This window comes from Chionomys nivalis, chromosome 21 (genome assembly GCF_950005125.1).
Source record: "Chionomys nivalis chromosome 21, mChiNiv1.1, whole genome shotgun sequence".
Taxonomy (NCBI): Eukaryota; Metazoa; Chordata; class Mammalia; order Rodentia; family Cricetidae; genus Chionomys; species Chionomys nivalis.
This window is the reverse complement of record NC_080106.1, coordinates 37,653,938-37,675,034: the sequence shown is the minus strand read 5'-3', so window position 1 is coordinate 37,675,034 and position 21,097 is coordinate 37,653,938. Positions and strand designations below refer to the sequence as shown.

Here is a 21,097-nt window from a genome sequence, read left to right as displayed (position 1 = left end):
CATGGGGGCGGGGCTCCACATCTGGCTTGTCAAACTGGGTCACTGTTTGCTCAGCATTCAGTCTTATTGGTTGGTTGGCTGACTGACAATTGTGCCTTGTTTGTCCCTGCCTACCCAGCATGTGGCTCCAGCTTCACCTTGGGACCCCTTTCTGTAGAGACCAAACACTTCCTGGCATGGGTGAGGTTATTTTCCTGAGTTTGGGACCCCCAGGTCTCATAGTGGAACCTTTTGGGTATGTGTGCCTGGCTTCTAGAGTGATAGCCTTCACCATGCCCTCTCCTCCTGGCTGAGCATCTAAATCAGTTTTGTGTCTCTGACTCTGGAGAGGAGGCTCGGGGGAGCCCCAAAAGAAAGGCCTGGTGGTGGGACCTGCAGGTACCGGTCTGCCTGTCTTCTGCTTTCAGACCCAAGGATATCAGATTCTGGGGGAGCTGTAGGAAGATAGGGAACTGGGGGAAGATGGAGCATCCTCACAAAAGGCTAGGGAGCCCGGTGGGTCAGGACTTGGAGGTCCTCAGGACCTATCTGTCCTAAGAAGTTCCTGCCTTACTCCCAAGAAGCAGTTGAGGTACAGCCGTGGAGTCAGGCTGAGGGAACCCTGAGTTCCAGTCTTGCTTCTCCAAACTGTATACTGGCAAGTGCTGAACCCTCTAAACCGACATCCTCCTCTGAGGAGGGCAGTGGGGCTGGACTATGGGGGACTTGGTGAACTGTGCCTGTGAGGTCAGCATGTTGCCCAGAACACAGCCAAGTGTCAGATGTGACCACAGGAGCCACTGCCTTCAGTGCTGAGAGGACCTCAGGGGAGGGTGAGGTGTGGGGTGAGGGAGTCAAGCGTGCTGGCGTTGTCATGCTCTCCAAGGAGAGATAGGCAGGAGGCCAGGGGAGAGTGTGAGGCATTTCTGGGTTTGTTATCACTCATCTCCTCCATCTTTGGGTGGTCCAGCCCTGTGACTCTCCTCCCTCCCACAGCTAGGATCCTCTCCAACGACCAGGTTTTTGTGTGCTTTCCCCAGTGCTTCTGGGGAAACCTTTCAGAGTTAGCATGGGGGCAGAGGGCTCCTCCTCCATTAGCCTGAGAACTCCCAGGTCCATGGGCCTTCCCTGCCGGATGGGTGGATCCAACCCCAATAACTCCTTGCTCTCACAAGCGCCAGCCTGGGCCATGTCTCATGCTGGCGGCATCCGCTTTTTGTTGGGCCTCACTCAAATCTTGTCCTCTGTAAGCCAAACCTGTGAGTCTTACAGTGCCCAGCACCAAGCCTCCTGAATAAATGGGCGCCCAGGGATTAATCAGTGACTACAAGAAAAAGGATGTGTAATTCAGTCAAGGACTCTGGTTTGAAGGGGGCGGGGGAAGAGTTACTTTTGCATGCCAGGGTGGCTAACAACGGAGGGAGAGGTAGCTCCCAGAAGGTCCCTTGGGTCCTCTAATCAACAGGCACCCTAGAGGCATTGCCCAGGGAGCCCCAAGGTTCTCACTCAGTCCCTCTTGGTTCATGGTGTAGTTACCTCTATCAGCGGCCCGCCTTCTTACTGTGGAGTAGCTTGTGTTGTACAGGTCTGCGAAGGCTTGCGTCACTGCTGTGGCAGGCAGGCTGTTTCCAGTTTGCCATTCACGGTTAAAGCCGCACGTTTCTTGTGCAAACACCTGAGTTTGGAGTCTCGTGGAGGGGGGAGGTCTGTGCACACCCTGCACACCCTGCAGCTCTCCAGTGTTTCCTGTCAGTAGGATCGAGAACTCGCCTGGTCCCACATTCTTGTCAACACTCGATATTTTCCTTTAAGTTTAACTGACCTTGTGGGACAGCAGAATCTGTAGGACTTTAATTTTCTCCTACTTCATGCTACTAAGTATTCTTTTAGGCACTTATTGGTTGTTTAAGTAGCATCTTTGTTGAAACACCTGCTTAATCTTTTGTCTATTTTATTTGTTATTATTGTTTGCTTGTGACAGGGTCTTACGGGGTTGCTCAGGCTGACTTGAAACTCCTGAGCTGAAGCAATCCTCCTGCCTCAGTTCCCTGAGTAGCTAGGAGTAAAAGTGTGTCCCATCATGCTTGGCTGGTGCCTGTCTTTTCATTGGACTAATGTCTTTATTGTTATTATTATTATTTTGTGACAGGGTCTCACTGTGTAGTTCTGACTGGCCTAGAACTCACTCTGTAGACTAGGCTGGTTTGAACTCATGAAGCTCGACCTGCTCCTGCCTCTGAAGTGCTGGGATTAAAAGCATGCGCCACTACTCTTGGCCATTTGTCTTTTTGTTACTGATTTGTGGGTAACCTATTTTTTAAATGTTTTATTGCATTTTTATTTAGTGTGTGTGTTCACATGCATATGCCACCATACACATGCGGTAGTCAGAAGACAACCTGTGGGAACTGGTTCTCTCTTCCTACCATGTGAGTTTCCATGGTTGAACTAAGGTTGCCAGGCTTGGTGGCAGGCTCCTTGCCCTGCTGAGCCATCTTGCTGGCTCTGTGGGTGATCCTTATATAGTCTTCAGGACTCATTTCCAGTTGTGTGTGTTGCAGAGGTCTTTGCCTTTTCTCTTCCTTAGTGACGCTGGCTTCTTCACTTCAGCACACCCATGCCTGGGAGACAGTTGTTCAGTGAAGGGTGTATCAATGTCTGGCTTCTCTGTGAGGTTCCCTTTGCCCTCCTGTAGCTTCTGTGACAATCCAGAGTCCCATGTGACTCAGAGAGCAGACCTATAGGCCACCTTGTACCCCCACCCCCAGCAAAGGGGGTTCTGAAATCCCGTCCATGTCCTGGTACTTGACTAGTGTGGTCTGGATGCTGGGCACAAAAGGATGTAGCTCTCAGCAGGAACGTAACCTGTGGAAAGACAGCCTTCAGGGGGAAAGGATAGAGACTGGGGGCTACACCAGGGATGTCCCACACTCTGGGAGGGGGAGACATGCCTTGCTCTGAGAATCTCACATAGAGTTGGGGGGTCAGCCATAGAAAAAGGTAAGAAAGAACCCCAGTACTCTAGGTCTCAGGCAGGCACTGTCCGTGGACTAGGTGGGTGCTCTCTCTGTGTCAGGAGGCTCCTGCTCTTTGCCTCCCCGCCCTTTGCAGTGTGCTGTGTTTCTACTGAGCTCCTGTGACCGCAGGGGAACGTGAGGCCTGGCACGATGGAAGGGAAGCCAGAGTCCTGGGCTCATGATAATCATGGCTGTCGAGGGTCTTCAGGCAGGGTCTCTGCTGGTTTGGAACTAGAATTCTAAGGCTAAGCCTGAACCTTACTTCTGCCCTAGCCCCGACGGGGGACAGATAAGGAGTGCAGAAAGATCATGACCACTCAGATGGGTACCCCAGGCCACCACATCACTGCCATGGAACGAATCCAGGGAGGGAAGGGGCCTGTCTGGGAGTGGCTGAGCTGGAGGCTCATGCCACGGCTGTCAGCTTTAATTGCTCAGTGAGGATGCATCTGCTCTCTGGTTGGAGCCGTCGTCTTGGGGCTTCTAATGGAGATTTTCACTTCTTGTTTCATAATTTTTTTTTTTAAAAAAATTGTTCCAGCTTCAAGCTTCAAATTTCCATGAAGTCATTGGAGCTGGGAGCCTGGCCTGGCAGCTCCCCCACTCCTGTGGCAGGCTCGCAGGCTGGGAGAGGGGGCCTTCCTCACACCCCCACCACAGCAGGAGCCGAGCGGAGCTGAGGGCCCAGCCTTAGCTAGCCCTCTGCCGTTACCACTGCCGAGCAGGAAGTGGTGGGCCCCAGATGTGACTCACTCTCATTAGGTAGCCGGTGGAGGGAGCCTTCCCATGTGTGAGACTGGACGCCTTCAGAGCAAGGGTACCGAGGGCCCAGCCACCTTCCTGCAGGCACCGAGCTTGGCTGGGCGGCTTCAGTGCCCCAGGAGAGCCAGGTAAAGTGTGATTCGGGCATGGGACGGCATCTGTTTTTTTGCCCAGGCCTGAGGGGACAGTAGGACAGGCCTTGGGTCCCAGGCCTGTGGGAAGGAGGTGAGCCTAGGCCTGACTGCTGGTGGGCTGGGCTGGCTGGTGGGGAGAAGGGGGCCCCTCCGTTTCCTAGGCAGGCAGTTGGGAGGGCGGCTCCTCACTGGGAAACCCAGACGGTTTGGCCCTGGCTTCTCCCGGTCTGGCGAAACGGTGCTGCTGCCAGAATCTTGGGCAGTGATGCTGCTCACTTGGCCCTGTTACCTGAAGTTCTGGGAACTGCATGCTCTTAAATGCCCGTCCTTCTTTTGAGATTGTGATTTTACATTTACACGTACATTTCATTTTTTCTCACGGAAAATAAACATTATCAAGGAAACTTACTAAACAAAGCAACCAAAAGTAATTCTGAATGTGGGGCTTGGGATGTCGCTCGGGGGCAGAGTACTTGCTTAGCGTGCCCAAGGCACTGGGTTCCACCCACAGCACCAAAAATAAGAGGGAACAGTTTTAAACAAATACTCTAAAAGCAATACACACTAAAGAGACAGAAAGCCAAGATGCCTCAGGAAATGAAAACGACCCCTTCCCCTCCTTCCCTCTCTTTCAAGGCCTCAGGATCAAGATGGGGCACTTGGAGGGGGTCCCAAGCACCCGGCACAGGATGGAACAGGTGCCTCTTCCCCGTTCAGGGGCAGACACAGGAGTCAATCTCCCTGCCCAGCCTCTGGGAGAGGGTGGCATCGTGTCTGGATGTGGGTCCAAGAAAGATTCAGATGCTTGGACTGGAGGCCACAGTATGGGCTGGCCCTGCCTAGAAGGCTCTGTGTCACCATGAGTTGTCACCAGCTCTCAGCTCTAAATGTGAGGGTCAGTCTAGACGCAGGGGCCCCAGGGCATGGATCCTTCCTTTGTTGTAGCTCAGGAGGTCTCAGCCTGTGGGTGAGTGGATACATTAAAATTTAAGTATTTAATGTTCGAGTGAGTTTTGTTAAAAACAGAACAAAAAACAGAAACAAGAAAAAACAAACCAAAAAAAAAAACATGTAGAAAGATACTGAGTCTGGCATGGAATGTGTTATTGTCTTGGAGAGCGGAGAGACCGCAGCGACGAGGGTTGGGCTTCAGAGGAAGTCTGAAGCAAGGCGCACTGCAGGAAGTTCAGGCTTGAGGTCTCTTCGTTGCTCTAGAGTACCTTGCATTCTGGGGCTCCCTGTTCCAGGTGTCTGTGTGGGGAGGGGCTGCAGGAAAGTCGCCCACGGTGGGAGCTAGAAGAAATGCTTGTGTCCTAGTGACCGATTTCCAGGGTTGGAAGTGGCTCTGTAAAGGCCTCCATGCTAGGACTTGGTCCAGGAGCTCTAGGGAGTGGAGGTGGGCACAGTGAGGGGTGGATGCAGGCAAAGGCACCTCCTAGGAAGGAGGACAGAGGTTCAGCTTGACCTGGTCTAAAGGACTTGTGAACATTCTTACAATTTGTTACTATCTCTTTTTCTTTCTTTCTTTCTTTCTTTCTTTCTTTCTTTCTTTCTTTCTTTCTTTCTTTTTCTTTTTTTTCTGAAATAAGGTTTCTCTGTAGTTTTGGAGCCTGTCCTGGAACTAGCTCTTGTAGACCAGGCTGGCCTCGATCTCAAGAGATCCATCTGCCTCTGCCTCCCGAGTGCTGGGATTAAAGGTGTGCGCCACCACTACCCAGCTTGTTACTATTTCTTTGACGGGGTATGGTCAGAGGCTGGGGGGGGGTGCTGTCCTGGGTCAAGTCCTCCCCCTCCAGTTCTAGCCTGTGCGCTGCAAGGGTAGTGGGCCACCATGCTGGGGGGTGAGAATGGGTGTCAGGACGCCAACTCGGGTCCAAGCCGAGAGCAGGGGCTCTGCTGTGGACTAGTTGGGGATACTAATGGTGGTGGCCTCCCTGCCAGCAGGAGAGTCAGTTTCCTCAGAGGTCCCTGTGTGGTGTGACTGCTGTCTTTGGACCCACCGTGAGACGGCTGGGTGACATGGAACTTCCCCGTAAGCCTGACCACCTGAGTCCTTCGCTGGCCTGATCCCTCTTGGCTATGTAGAGAGAGAGCTGTACCAGGATGGCAGATCCTTGCCACCCCACCATTGCTTGGTTCCTTCCGCCTGAGTGGCAAGGTGGGCTGTCCCTTGGTGTGGCCTCTCATTCCTTCTGCCCTGGAAGACAAACTGTGGGGTCCTTCCTACTAAGAGATAAGCCACCTGCCCTTGCTGGTTATCTTAGCTGGTGCTTAGCCCAGCTGGGGAATGATCTTGGTTTTCTTGGAGCAGGCAGAGGAGTCACTGAGCAGGCCCTGGTCACGGCAACCCCTGCTCAAGCTTTTCAGGCCTCAAGGGGAAGCTCTCACTGAACTAGACAGAAACAGAGCGGGGTCTGAGTTTGACTTGCAAGTCAGCCCCATCTGATCGGTGGCCAGAGGAAGGGGACATCAGGCCACCCATTCCCCCTACTGTAGGGGACCCACATGGAGTGGAGCCTGTTTCTGCCGTGAAATGGCTTGCTGTTGGTCCCCAGTGCTCCAGAAATGCTGGTCATTAGCATGTCACGGCTTTCCTCCCACCTTGGGTGGTAGGCAGTGAAGGTGGACAGAGTCAGCGGGCAACTCTAGGGTAGCCGGCGTCCCTTGTGTTAGTCACTTTTTCTCTCTGTCCCTCTGTTTTCTCATTGGTGAGATGGGGTTGATGATGCCAGGCAGGTAAATATGAGAGTCAGATGCATGCTGCGACGGCGGCTGGCCAAGCATCTGCTTCCTCTGCCGCTTGGGGAAGAGACACTTCGTGGTCTCTTCTATTATCCTCCTGTCCTCTGATGCAGGGTGGCACCGCACCTCCAGCTAGCCACGGGCATCCGGCCTGACCTGCTGCTGTGCGGTGTTTCAGCGTTGCATCATGGCTGGGTTTCGCCAGTCTTGGTTCAGACCCACCCTGGCTGAAGGTCTGTTGTTCCTCGATTCCTTTGCTAGACGGATTAGGTGGTGGGTGGAATGAGAGGCAGCCTGGCCCTGAGCTCTCTTTCCCTAGCTGGCCTTCTCTAGGGACACTTAGAGCAGGGCCTTCCTGCTGCCACCTGTTGTCCTTGCAGGTTGTGAGTAGTGTGGTCTAGGTGCTGATTCGGTAGAACTGAGTCAAACCTGTGGTCAGCACAGGATCAGGGGTGGCTAGCCTGGATCCAGCAGGAAGTCCACGATGTTGAGATCTCTAGGAGTGTAAGGCCGGGGTCTCCTCTGCAGAGGCAGGTTGTGAGTTCTGTCGGCCTCCCAGGCTTCCCACCAAGCTCATTCTTTTGGGGCTGGAGTGATACCTCAGCGGTTAAGAGCCCTGACTGCTTTTCCAGAGGACCTTGATTCAATTCCCAGCACCCACATTGCAGGTCACAACTGTTTGTAACTCCAGGATCTAACACCCTCACATAGACATATATGGAGGAAAACACCAATGCACATAAAATAAAAGTCAGTTGCATACATATGTGCATATACATATACACATATACATACATACACACATGTATATATGTATGTATGCATGCATGCAGGCCGGTTCTCTCAGTTCAGCACCATCTCTGTCCCTTTGTCCATCTTAACCAGCCCACTGACTTGCTCCCAGCACTGGCTTGACTCTCCTGCTGTTTGCTGTGCAGTCCCGCTACCCACCAGCACGGCCTCCATACTGCATGTCTGTACTCACTTGGCTAGTGTTCCTTTGCGAAGATCTCTTTAAGGAGTACTGGGGTCCACCAAGAAGGAATCCAGTGTGTTTGTCCATCCATGTGGCAACTGCCTCCAGCTTTTGACTCTGGTCAACCCTTTTCTGTTGCAGGCTCCTGTGGTCACTAAACACCTTCCTTATGCCTCTGTGCCTATCCCCTTCCCTCATCCCCACCCATGGCTGCCACTAGAAGGAATTCCCTTCAAAGAGGCAGTTGAGGCCTCTTTGAAATCTCTGCCATTGTACCCCATTTCTCAGCAGTGCTTTCAGGACCCCCAGGGCCACCTTTTTTGCTTCCTCCCTGGGCATCAGCACCCAACTGTTGCTAACAGAGGGGCCATGGCCCTGGGACAGAGGCCTGACTCCTAGAAGGCACTCATACCACTTTTGGATAATGGCAGGTTGGGATCTGGGGAACATGACATCTCCTGAAGGAGGGAACAGGTGCCAATGGTGCTTCTAGACCCTGAGCCTGGATTGTCACCTGGTCCACAAGGCCCTATTTGAAGCCCCTGTCTCCTAGGGTCCCGGCCCAGCTGCCCACGTCAGAAGTGGCTTAGTCTCATGTCCCAGGATCAGATGACTTACATCAGTGCTTCTCACTGGCTGAGTATGGGGACGCACAGGGTTCTGGAGCACAGTGGGACACCTGAGGGCCACCGGGCTCTGCAGCAGCCAGGCCAGCGTGAATTTCCCTGGCAAGTACTGTGGGAGAGCACAGCTCTATCTGTGGGCCTTTCTCCTGGTCTCTTGCTCAGAAGAATAGGGACCTGGGGCCCATCTGGTAGGTGTGTCTGTCCTTGTCTCCTGGGCCTCAGTCCACCCATTTCCCATTTCTGCAGCAGGCTGGCTGGCCCTGCTACCAATTACAAGGGGCTGGGGCAGGCAGCCTGGCCCTGCTTCCCATGCCTGTCTTCCTGACTGGGAAGGAGGTGTCCTATGAGGTGGGCTGGAGGTGTTGCTCTAATGGGCCCTGACGGATGGGAGGCGGCCTCTTTTGAAACTCCCAGACTCCCTGGAGCCATCACTCAGCCCTTGGGGAGATGCATGCTGATGCCAAGGCTGGGGAAGGGGGCAGGACCAGTATGTCAGGGGAATAAGGGAGAAGAGCAGCTTGGGGGAGGGCTGTCGGGCAGTGAGATGGATACCCTTGGAAGATGTTCCTGGTCCTTCTACATCAAGGTTTCTTAGGCTTCCAACTTTATGTATAGAGTAGGCTGGCATGACCCTGGGAGATCATGGTGCTGACTGAGTACTGTCTTTTATATGAAGCCACTAGAGGTACTATTACCAGTTCATTCTTTGTATCAGGAGACTGGAGCCCAGAGGGGTTAGTAAACATGTCTGAGGCCACACAGCACCTTCCGGGCAGAGTGGGATCCACACCCTGACTTTGAACTCAGAACTTGCACTCTCGAGGCTCTGCTGTTTTTCCATTGTGGGCATAAGCGGCACCTTGTCCACCCTCCCATTTCCTCTCCTTGCTTAGAAAGTTCATCACATGGCTTCCCTCTCCCCAGTGTGTCTCACAGGAACTCTGTGCTCTTTGGTTTCTTGTGGTTTCAGCACCTCGTCCTGGGCCCGGTGGAGGTCTCTGGGCAGGAGTCCTGAGAGTATCTGCGGATGGCAGGGTGGACCCCTTCTTTCTTTCAGCATTTGTAGACAGCATTTCTACCCTGGCCCCTGGGTGCTCACTCTAACGCAGTGTGGGGTAGGGTGCTGGGCAGTGTATAACCCGGTGGCGCAGCTTTGAGGAAACACTTATGGGCGGGGCAGCCCTGGGGAAGCCACCAATGGGTATTGAAGCCAGGTGGGAGGGACCAGGTGGTCTTCCTAGAGGAGCAGACTCAGCAGGGCAGGAGTTGGCCAGGTGGATGTGGTAGGAGGTGGGCAATGGGCAGTGTCTTTGGGTCGTCCAGACCCAGCGATGAAAGGGTGGGTGGGGCTTATTTGGGGAAGCAAAATCAATCAAACCCTACAACCGTCAGGAAGGCCCAAGAAGTTGCTGAGTTTTGGGCTGGGGTAAGCAAGGGGGAATGGGCTTGGTTTTCTTTGTGTTTTGGCCAGGGCCTTAGGAGGATTGTCCCTCAGGAGAGGCCAGGGTTTGGGGAGCAGAGCCTGCTGAGAGAGAGCCTCCATGTGTGAGTCTTTAGCGTGCAGCCTACAGCCGAGCTCTGGGTGGTTGGAGTTTGGGGAAGGATCCGGGGACCGGAGGAGGGTGCCCAGGCTTCAGGTAGCTATGGGGAGGGCCTCTGAGCCCGTGAGTAGGTGTGGCCCCGGAAGCCAGGCTGTGGTTTAGGGGATACCGAGGCTGCTTTCCCTGAAGGCTAGCACTTCCGGCTCTCAGGCCTGCCTCTCCCCCATTATAGACAGATTCTTTGGCCTTGATAGGGTCTCAGGAAGCCTGGGAAGTGAGGCTTTCAGGACCTGGGCCTAGGGAGGCCTTTCCACAACTGGTGCTTGCTGTGTGGGCTGTCGGTCTTCTGAGACAGGTTTCTATTCGGACAGAGGTCTCACTGGGCTCCCTAAGTTGCCTGCTGGGTCCTGGTGGGGCTGGCTGCTCACCCCTACCTATGAGCCCTCTGCTGGAAAAGCAGGACAGAAGTTCAGGAACCCTGTGGTGACCAGGACTGGAGAGGTTAAGAATTGCCTGGGTCCTGGAGCTGGGTAGGGTAAGGTGGAACTGAACTGATTTTTGAGTTTTGTTCCCTGCTTAGTCTGGCAACTGATACACGTGGGCACTGGGAGCTGTCTTCTTTCTTTCTTTCTTTCTTTCTTTCTTTCTTTCTTTCTTTCTTTCTTTCTTTCTTTCTTTCTTTCTTTCTTTCTTTCTTTCTTTCTTTCTTTCTTTCTTTCTCCAGGGAAGAAAGTGTCCCTTACCTGGAAACTGCCTGGGGACAGTTGCTGAGCCCATGGGAGTCATAGAGCCCAGGCCCATGGCCCTGATTTCTCTCCCTTTCCTCCACCCAGGAGGGCAAAGTCAGCTTGGTCCCTGGAAGGTCTCCTCACCCTGTCTACCCAGGCTCAGGTAGAAGTGGGGTGCTAACCTTGAGGACCTCCTGGCTGCCAGAAATGGGGAGCTGCCAGGGTCTGGGAGACCCCTAATGGGAGTCCCTTAGATCAGTGAAGAGAGAGGCCCTTCAGCTAGCTGCTTGCCTGTCGATCACTGACTTGCTCAAATATATAGGGGCTTTAAAGGGGAGAGGATGCCTGTGATGGACCCCTGTGGATGTGTACATTGCTTTCTGTGTCCATCTTGCTTGGCACAGTGTACATCAAGGAATGCAGGGGGAAAGTTAAGAATGAGCCTGGGGGCTGGAAAGATGGCTCAGCAGTTAAGGGCACCCGTTGCTCTTCCAGAGGTCCTGCATTTGATTTCCAGCACCCACATCATGGCTCACAGCCATCCAATACTCCAGTTCTAGGCGATCTGACCCCTGACCTGAAGGCACCGCATTCGTGTGGTGCACATATAGACACTCAGGCAAAACACATGTGCATAAACTAAAGTTAATAAATTGAATTTAGGGCTGGTATGTTGCTCAGAAGTTAAGGGCACACACTGGCTGCTCTTCCAGAGGACCCAGATTCAATTCCCAGCACCCACGTCGTGGCTCACAACCATCTGTAACTCCAGCTCCAGGAGATCGGGTGACCTTTTTTGGTCTCCTCAGACCAGGTATACATATGGTGCACATACCACATAAAGGCAAAACACCTGTATACATCAAAGTCAAAAACAAGTTATTTAAAAAAATAGACTGAATTTTAAAGAGAGAGAGAAAGAGAGAGAGAGAGCTGGGCGGTGGTAGCACATGCCTTTAATTCTAGCACTCGGGAGGCAGAGGCAGGCGGATCTCTGTGAGTTCGAGGCCAGACTGGTCTACAAGAGCTAGTTTCAGGACAGGCTCCAAAGGTACAGAGAAACCCTGTCTTGAAAAAAAAAGAAAAAAAAAAAAAGAGAGAGAGAGAGAATGAGCTTGGACCTTGGAATGAGGCAGGCCTGAGTTTGAATTTCAGCCATCCCAGACGCTGAGCTTTGGATTGTAGGCTGGGATCCCAGAGGTGTGTGCCAAAGCTAGCAGTGGCTCCTGGAGCGCTAAAGACTCTGAGGAAAGCAGACCACTTCTTTCATGGCCATGTCCAGAGGCTGCAGAGCACTTCCAGCCTGTCAGCAAGCCTGGGAGGCTTAGGGCAGGGTCCAGCACTTTCTGGGTGTCCCCTGCCAGCTCCCTTCTACAGTCATGGTATGGTTACTTCCTCAGGGTCCAGCTCTGCTGCTGTCTGGGACCCCCAAAGGCAGCTTGAGGAGATGACTTTTGTTCTGTCCTCCCCAGGAGCCAGTGCTGTGGGCTTCAGACAGGACTGGGGAGGGAGGAGTTCTCCCTAACTCCCTGCTTTACACGCTCCTGATGCTTTTTGCTGCTGTGGTAACAGAGCCGTGGATGTCCTCACTCCAGATGCTGACTCGGCACCGTGCCTGCCTGACCCTTCGGAGCCCTCTCTAAGCCTTGTGGTCAGACTGCTTTTCTCCATTTCTGAAAGAGGAAACTGAGGCATAGCTCAGTTGTGCAGCTGCGTCTGATGAGCCAGGGGCCACCTACCTATTAACATTTTATTTTATTTTTTATTTTTTTTAGATTTATTTATTATGTACAGTGTTCAGCCTCCATGTATGACTTCTGCTGGCCAGAAGAGAGCGCCAGATCTCATTACAGATGGTTGTGAGCCACCATGTGGGTTGCTGGGAATTGAACGCAGGACCCCCAGAAGAACAGTCAGTGCTCTTAACCTCTGAGCCATCTCTCCAGCCTCCCCTATTAACATTTTATAATGACACAGAGCTAGACAGTGAGAATGAGAACTGAGCCATTAGGACCAGAGTGGAGTTTTTGGGCAGGGGGAGCATGTTCCACTTTAGTGTGTATCTACCAGGCGTGACATTGACTCTGTGGAGTTTTCACAGGGAGCTATGTGTTTTCACTTGGGCGTGTTCTGCCACAAGGATGTATTGTACCAGCCCAGGGTGAGACACACTTTCAGTCATTTGGTGTCACCAGCAGTGGGACATGGAATCTTCTGTGTGGCCCTGCACACATGCAGGGGTATGTACACAGTCCATTATTGCAGTAGGTGTCTATGTGTGTTCGTAGCTGACACGCATGCCTGCCAGGAGCGGTTGTGAGTGCCCATTTCACAGACTTTATGATGTGTCCTCATCTTTGCCAATCAGACAGGTAAAATAGTTTTTCATGGTAGTTTTAATTTTCATTTTTCTATACTCAGTATACTCAGGTGATATCATCTTTTTCTCCTCAAACGTTTAGAAGCTATTTGAGTTGACTTTTCTCTGGCCTTTCTGTTTGTGATCTTCTCTCGTTCATAGTCTTTTTACTTCGCAAGTGTTCTTCACATATGAGGGAGATTAGCTCCCAGTGATGCGAGTTGTAATGTATTTCCCTTGTGTATATAGTTCTTCTGTTGATTATTCTTTTGGTAAGTTTTCCTTTTAATCAAGTAGTAAATTTTATTTATTTAAATGCTTGAGTTTTTCAGTCTTCTCTTTATGGCTCTTGAGTTTGAATTGGGTTAGGAAGCACTTGGGAGGGAGCAGAGGCAAGTGGATCTCTGAGTTCAAGGCTAGCCTGGTCTATAGAGCGAGTTCTAGGACAACCAGGGCTACACAGAGAAACCCTGTCTTGAAAGCAAAACAAAAAAAAAAAAACAAAAAAAAACAGAAAAGCTTTAGCTTTGCGAGTGTTGACATGGGAGTGAGTGCTTGTACAGTTTCCTGCTCTTGTTAAACCCTGTCCTTTGTTGGTTGAGACTCTGACCAGGCCTCATTAAAGACTCACATGCTTGCTGGGCAGTGGTGGCGCACGCCTTTAATCCCAGCACTCGGGAGGCAGAGGCAGGCAGATCTCTGTGAGTTCGAGGCCAGCCTGGTCTACAAGAGCTAGTTCCGGGACAGGCACCAAAGCTACAGAGAAACCCTGTCTCGAAAAACCAAAAAAAAAAAAAAAAAAAAAAAAAAAGACTCACATGCTCAGTTTTGCTCTCCTCTAGATTATTAGGGAAACAGTTTGCCCCTAGCTTCCAGCCATCACAGCGACATTCTGGGTGAGGCCCTGTGCGGTGAAGCTAGCAGGCGGCTCCTGAACTGCTGTGTGGGCTGGGCCTGGCATCACCGAGGTCCTGAGGCTGGTTAGATTTCCTCTTTCTGTTCTTCCTTATCAAGGGAAAGGGGATCCGAACTGTGCTCGGCGTGGGCGTGAAAGTGTTTCCATTCGAAAGGGTGGAAAGAGCTAGAGGGCAGCTTTTCAAAGAATGAATCATAGTTAGTGAAATTTGGAGGACAAGGTGGGGACGGGGCCAGTGAGATGGCTCAGCTGGTAAAGGCACTTGTCACCAAGACTGGTTTAAAGGCAGTAGTCACCTAGACTGATGATGTAGGTTTAATCCCAGGACCCACACGGCGAAAGGAGAGAAATGCTCCCGCAAGCTGTCCTCTGACCTACAAACATGTGTGACCACCGTCAGAGTGTGAGAAAAAGTGCAGTAAGTGTTAAAAAAAAAGGGAGGGCTCTTGGTGGTTAAGAGCACTGGCTGCTCTTCCAGAGGTCCTGAGTTCAATTCCCAGCACCCACATGGTGGCTCACAGCCATCTGTCATGGGATCCAATGCCCTCATCTGTCATGCAGGCAATTAGAGCACTCACAGGCATAAATAAATAAATTTAAAAAAAAAAGGAAGGAAGAGGTGGGGGCAAAGCTGGTGTGCCTTGCGTGCGTGGCTACATGTTAGTTAGCACATGCCTGTCTCCCACGGTAGGCAGAGCCCCCAGACATGATATGGAAGCCCTGAGTCCTCTGTCTTTTGGAGCTCGTCCTGGCAGCTTCTGCGGGCCATGGCCAGATGCCTGGCGTACAGGTGTTATTATTGTATTTGGAATGCATGCCGAGGGACAAGTGAAGGAATGAGTGGCCAACTCTTCCAGGGCAGGCCCACCAGCCCTCATCAGATCGCCGGACACGTCTGTTGTTTTGTGTTTTAACAGCAAAGCGGTTCAGGTCCACTCCTATGATCTCAGCCCTGAGCACTTCGGAGCCTGAGGATCTGGAGTCTGAATCAGTTTGAGCAACATAGTAAGGCTTTGTCGCAAACAGGGGAGAGATGGCTCAGTGGATAAGGGCCCCTTTGCTGCTCTTCCAAGTACTGAGGTTCAGTTCCCAGTCCCTGAAACTGGTCGTTCATAACCACCTGTAACTCCAGCTGCAGAGAGATCTGCTGCTCTCTTCTGGCCTCCACAGGCACCCCAAACCCTACCCCATACACACAGAAAAAGCTACAAAGCTGTGAGAGAGGCTGAGGAGGCAGCCTCCTGCTTAGTGGTGGGAGAAGGAAGGATCGCAGTGCCCAGGACCCCTCTCTCCCTCAGCCCAGGTGTGGTGCCATCCTGCCCTTGGTTTGGCCTCAGCCTTCAGATTCTTCACTGAGTGAGGTGGTTTCCATCCAAGGCCCAGAAGAGCCCAGGTCAGAGCTGAGACTTCGGAGGTCTGGCATACTGCTTTTTTTGAAAGAGGGAAAACTGAGGCCCAACTCAGGCCAGGGCCTTGCCCAGGGTCACACGCAGCAAGATGGTGACTGGCGTGACAGTCTGAACCACGGCTGTGGTCCCTGGCCCAGGTGAAGCCATCACGGAGATAACAGAAGGCTGAAGCTAACTTCACTGGGAGTCTCTAATGATTACTCTACCTGGGGCTTGGCAGACTGTCAGGAGATGGGGGTTGATTAGCCTGGCCCTGCCACACTTACCCCTCCAGGCTGGGCCTCATTGTTTGGTTTTGGTCCTGAAGGACTTCCTTGGTCTTCCCTTAGCTCTGTCCTTTGGTCTTTGCGACCTTGGCCCAGCAGGCTTGTCATTTTGTAGACCCCTTATACCCAGAGGAAGCTAGGGCCCTTGCAGAGTATGAGTGACGCTGTCCCTCCACCAATCAGCACAGAGCTGGCTGAACCCCAACACCTGGGAGCCATATAGTGCAGCAGGCCGCAGGCTCCTCTGCTCTCCTAAGGGAAGCCCCTTGTGTTCTCTGTTTTCCCTGGTCATTCAGAAGCTCTGGTCCCCACTCTGTGTTGTTGTAGGCTTACTTCACAAAGACTAGCTGGGACCAGCTGTAGGACAGACAGAGAAGCATCCTGTCTGGGCCCCATGGGGAGGCTGGGACTGGGGTCTGACCAGCACGTACTGAATTGGAAGGAAGTATGGAAGCCATTGGCTGTAGGGCCAAGACCAAGCTGGGGAGGGAGGGAGGCACAAGGAGAGAGAGGTCATAGGGTGGGATCACTAGGTCCTGGGGTTTCCTGGGTGCCCCAGCACTTCTAGTAGTGTGTGCATGAAGTTTAGGGTCTTCTGGAAGAGATGGGTTAGTCTGAGACCTTCTCAGCAAACGAAGGGCCTGAAGGCAATGGTGCCGCTCTCCAGTGGCCACTGCTGAGGCCTGGGTCTGTTGTGGGCATGACAGGAGTAGATTGCCAGGCTGGGGTGGGGCCTCTCTTCCTCACAGGCCTACAGAGGGCCTCATGCCTCAAGGCCCCCACTTCCCTTTTCTGAGGACACCAGGGCCCCAAGCCTTCTGCAGCTCCATGCTTGCTGAGGAAGCTGGACTGGGGCTCCTGCTGATTCTGTCTAGGGAAGGAAGTGGGTACAAGTATGGGTAGTTTACAACATGGGGCGGCTGGCTACCCTGGGGCGGGTGGCTCCCAGACAGCCTGAAGGCCCAGTCTGTGATGTGCCAGCCCCCTGCCTTCTGTCACCGTCTTCTTATTCAGGAACACGGACACCACGGGTCAGGACTGGCGAGATCTCAGCCCTGCCTGAGATACAGGAATGTGTGTGTGGCTCAGTGGGCTCCTGACGAAGCACCCCTCCCGGATCCTGCTGCTTGGCCTTGTCCCTGTAGAGCAGAGGGAAGTGTCTGATGACCTCCATTTAGCCACTACTTTTTTTGTTATGCCATGTTGTCCTGCTTTATTGGATAGGGATAGGAAAGGGTCAGCATTTTGAGGTAATTAGGAGTTTTTAACGAGGGTGAGAAACAGCGTGAGGAGTGGGCTGTGTGTGACTTGTGTTCAAATCACAGCTTTCTGTCTCATTAGCTGTGTGACCGTGGCAATGGTGGAGCCTCTCTGTAGCTCATTTCCCACACCCAGGAAATGGGAACAGCGGGCCTACAGGCAGGTGTGGAGACTTAAGGGCAAGGCCTCTCACTGGGCCTGGAGCACTTTTTTCTTTTTTGTTTTGACAGGGTTGCTGATCACAAAGCCCCAGAGATCCACCTGTCTCTGCACGGGGGCCCTCAGGGTTGGGTTTTCAGGAGTGTGAAAGACCACACCCAGTTTTTTACATTTAAACTCAGGTCCTCGGGCTCGCTTGCAGGTGCACGCTTGCACGGTGCACGCTCTTGCCCATTGAAGCATCTCCTGAGCCCAGCTGCAGGAGCCTTGCTTCCAGCTGCGGGAGTCTCGGATTCCTCTGCTCTGCTAGCTATTCCAGGGGCCTAATCAGAGCCCTGGGTGGGCTGAATCCCTGTGCCCAGTGCAATCTATCGTCCACTTCCATCCCCAGCCGCCGTTGCCTGGGAAGTGGTCTAATTAGATCCACAAATAAAAATGTTTACCAGGCCTGGTTTCCCATGGGTTCAGGGGTGGGGGCTCTTGCAACAATGCCTCAGCCTGGCTCTGTGCTTGGGGAGGCAGGTCATGTCTGGGACCAGAGGAGGCATGCGCATGTGTTGGAGCGTGCACGTGCGTGCCCTCACACCACACACATGTGTCCTGGTTGCCCACAGCCTGGCTTTGCCTAGAGAAATCGCTCTGGAGCTGTCTCAACCAGTGGTGTCTGGGGTTTCTCAGTCCAGCAGTCCCTGCCCACTGGTGTTTGGCACTGAGCCAGAGGGCCAGGCAGGACTGCAGTTTGTGTGCCTGTGGCATTTGGTTTTGTCCCCTAGAGTGGCAGTGGAGAAGCCTGGGCCCAGGAGTTGTGGTTTGAGTCCCAGCCCTTCTGGCAAGCACCTCCAGCTGTGTGATCTTAGGCTAGCTACTGTGCCTCTCTGGGCTCAGCTCTGCGGCTGTTAGGAAGGGGCTGGATGTGTGCGCGGTGACTGCAGAGCTGGGCACCGCTCAGGATGGGCCTTGTCCTGTCCTGCAGCCCACAGCATAGGGCTGGGCACATACAGTTGGCTCTTAGTCGTCTCTTCCTGTGGATTCCAGAATGACCTGCCTAGATATAGAGGAGGTAAACTGCCAGCCTTCAGGAGGCAGTATTCTGCTAGATAGCAGTTTGCAATCTGCCTATGGCTGCAGGCCTTGGGAAGCCTGGGCTCATGAGCAGGACCCCGACTAGATAGGTGCTTGCGGACAGCTGCTTGGGTAATAGTCCCAAATCCCTAGGCTTGCCCCCTGCTGTGTCTGGGCCTGTGCTAAAGGCAGAGGGAGGCAGAGCTGGAGGAGCGTTCAGGGACTTCCCAGCAGTGGGCAGGAGTAGGCTCCCTGGGACCCTGTACTTCAGCCACCGAGGGTTTTGTTTCCTCCTGGATGCTTTTCTTTGGAGCATCTACTGGCAGCTGGCTGTTTGTGACTCCTTTGAGTTTTTGTATGTCTAGCAGCCTGCCTACCCTGTACCCTCTCCCCTGTCGCCCCAAAGTGAGGCATACTAAAGGGTCACCAGTTCCTGGTACAAGGTGACTCTTCTATAAGAGGCTTCTATTACAATAGGCCAGCTGACTTCAGGTGGAGTCTGTGTGGTTGCTCTGTTTTTATTTCTCCTCTTGGAGGTTGGAAAGGTCAGCCTATGTATAAGTTGGGGTTCTCTAGAGCAGTGGTTCTCAACCTGTGGGTCCTGCCCCCTTGGGGTCGAATGACCCTTTCAGAGGGGTTACAAATCAAATACCATGCATATCAGATACTTACATTACAATTCACAACAGTAGCAAAATTATAATAGTTGTAATAGTAAGAAGCCTGAGCTACTAGGCCAATCAGTTTATAATTAATGTAGACTTCTGTGTGTTTATTTGGGACTAAATGGCTGTGGGACCCGATAGGATATAAACCAGGTCCCACAGCCATTTGGCCTAGTATCCCAGGCTCTTCTTATTAACTAATTCTGGGGACAGAGCACACCACCTCACCTGATATGGCAGGTGGCTCCTACTGAAGCCCGGGGAACCAAGGAAGGTTGAGCTACAAGCTGTGTGGAGATCACTAGGGAGCTACCTAGAAAAAGAAATGCATGTGGCCCAGCCTCCATCATACAGATGATACTGGGGAGTCAGTCACCAAACAGGAAGTGGCTTAGTCGGGCTTTGAGTGTCCGTGTGCCGTGCTGGTCTGCAGGGCGATGAAGGTACTGTGGGTCTGTGCACTGCAGTGCCCGCAAGTTACATGCACCTGTGCCCTTAGTAAGTGACTAGCGTAACAGAGCTGGGAGTTTCCTTAGACAGGGTCTTGTTATCTAGCATGGGGTGTCCTCAAACTTACAACCCTCCTGCCTCAGCCTCCTTAGTACTGCTACACCTGGCTTCCCCAATTCCATTTCTGATGACTCTGAATTCACACATGCCCAGGTACTGTCCGAAAATGGCTCCACCTCCCCTCTGGTCCCCTCTTCCCTAATTTGTTTCGTGGACATCAAGTGTTTTTGTTCTGCTTTGTCTCCACAGATCTGAGGACCCGGAAGGTCCTGTCAGCCCATCCCAGACACCCTGAAGACACCAGTGACCAAGACTCAGTGACTGGAGCCGGTGCTATGTGCCCATGGAGCCACAGGCTCTGGGTGCCTCTGCCCAGTCCTGACTGCTAGCCTCAGAGAAGTTAGAGGCCTAGGCCACATTCAAGAGTGTCAGTAGACAGATGTATCTCAGACCGTGGGGCTCCTAAGCAGGCTGCTGGACTAGGCCACTGGGGAAGAAGATGCCAGCCAAGGGGCGTTACTTCCTAAATGAAGGTGACGAGGGCCCCAACCAGGCAAAGCTCTATGAGAAGTACCGCCTTACCAGCCAGCATGGGCCACTGCTGCTGTTGCTCCTCCTGGTGGCCGTGGCCATCTGTGTAGCGCTCATCAGCATCACCTTCAGTCATGAGGTAAGGCCCCGGGCTAGGGCACTCTGGCCCTCCTGCTCCAATTGGAAAGCTTTGGCACAATGGTCCCTGTCTGAAGCTTCATTTTCTTCTTTTGTGAACTGCTAGGTGGATGAAAAACCAGTCAGTTTGAATTTGATCTTGAAGTCTGATTGATTTTAGTTATTATATTAATTGTATGAAATCACCCTCAGGTTTTTTTTCTACCATGAAATTCAATCTGTTAAAAGATCTGAGTCAAGGCTTGTATGTTCCTTGCTTCCCTTATCTGACCATGGCAGACATCACCAATCAATGCCTGTATTCCTTTCTGAATCTGGTTACGATCTTGGAATTTTTTTTCCTTTACCTCATCTTCCTTCTCCTTCCCTCACTTCCCCTTCTCCTTTTTCTCTTCTTCCTCCTCCTTGCCATCTTATTTTTCTTTATTTTTATTTTTTAAAGACAGGGCCTCATTATGTAGCCCAGGATGGCCTTGAATTCATAGCCTCTTAAACGCTGGCATAGGCTCCTTGCCACTGTCAGAGCAGATGGCATCTCTCCTGACCTGTGCCCTTGCTCTACTGCAGCCACTAGCCGTGTGCTGTTGTTGGTCACTCGGCATATGACCGAGAGAGAACCTGGTTTGGGTTTTTCTTCATTTTCTTGTTGATTGTTATAAATGCAGTCAGAAGTTACGGAAGTGATATCAGAGGCTGCAGGCAGTTCTGTGTCGGCAGCCAGTGCCCTGGTGGAGTGGAAAGGGGACAGCTGGACCTTACAGCTACAGCACATACGCCCCTTTCCTGTCACCGCCCAGAGGCAGCAGGTGCATCTGCCCTCGTGACACCCAGGATCTTCTGGGTCCATCTGTCATCTGGATCCTCATCCCCACCTGCACCTCTCCTCCAGTGCCACCTCTGTGTGGGGTGCCTGTGTTGGGACTAATGAGTCCTGGCCTTCAGCTGTTCTTCCCTGCTAGAACCTTCTAATTGAAGTTACTAGAAGCTGTGCCTAGCTTAGAGGATCAGAGGATGGGATTTTCACCTGTTGGCCATTGACTGCAGTGTATTTAAGCCTCCAAGGTGCTATTAAAGAGGGGCTTTGTTATCAGTGCTTAAAGGTCTGCGTGTTGGTCTGTCTCTGCGTGTGTATTCTCAACCTCCAGCCCCTTTCCCGAAGCTCGCGAACTGGGGTCTAGCGCATAGAGCGCAGACCGGGGCCGCGGTGTGTGGTATGCCTGCTCTTTGTGTCCCCCCAAAAACCAGTTCTTTAGTCAGGCATGAATTCCTCTCCTCCCGGACTTAAGCGAGGCTTTGCCTGAGGAAAACCCTGTTCTG

The 21,097-nt window shown here is 52.5% G+C and overlaps 1 protein-coding gene across 4 annotated transcripts in view; it reads left to right on the top strand.

The window, feature by feature from the left end:
* The window catches only part of Adcy7 (adenylate cyclase 7), a 58,280-nt gene that overhangs the window by 13,198 nt on the left and 23,985 nt on the right, over nt 1–21,097 (top strand). For 2 of the 4 annotated variants that reach the window (XM_057753280.1, XM_057753279.1), the window contains exon 2: nt 19,361–19,781. In XM_057753280.1, coding sequence (XP_057609263.1) covers nt 19,611–19,781 — 171 coding nt within the window. In that variant the 5' untranslated portion in view covers nt 19,361–19,610. Of the gene's footprint in view, nt 1–3,776; nt 3,887–9,635; nt 9,663–19,360; nt 19,782–21,097 lie in introns of those variants that run through there. The other 2 variants (XM_057753278.1, XM_057753281.1) reach the window with 2 other exon arrangements.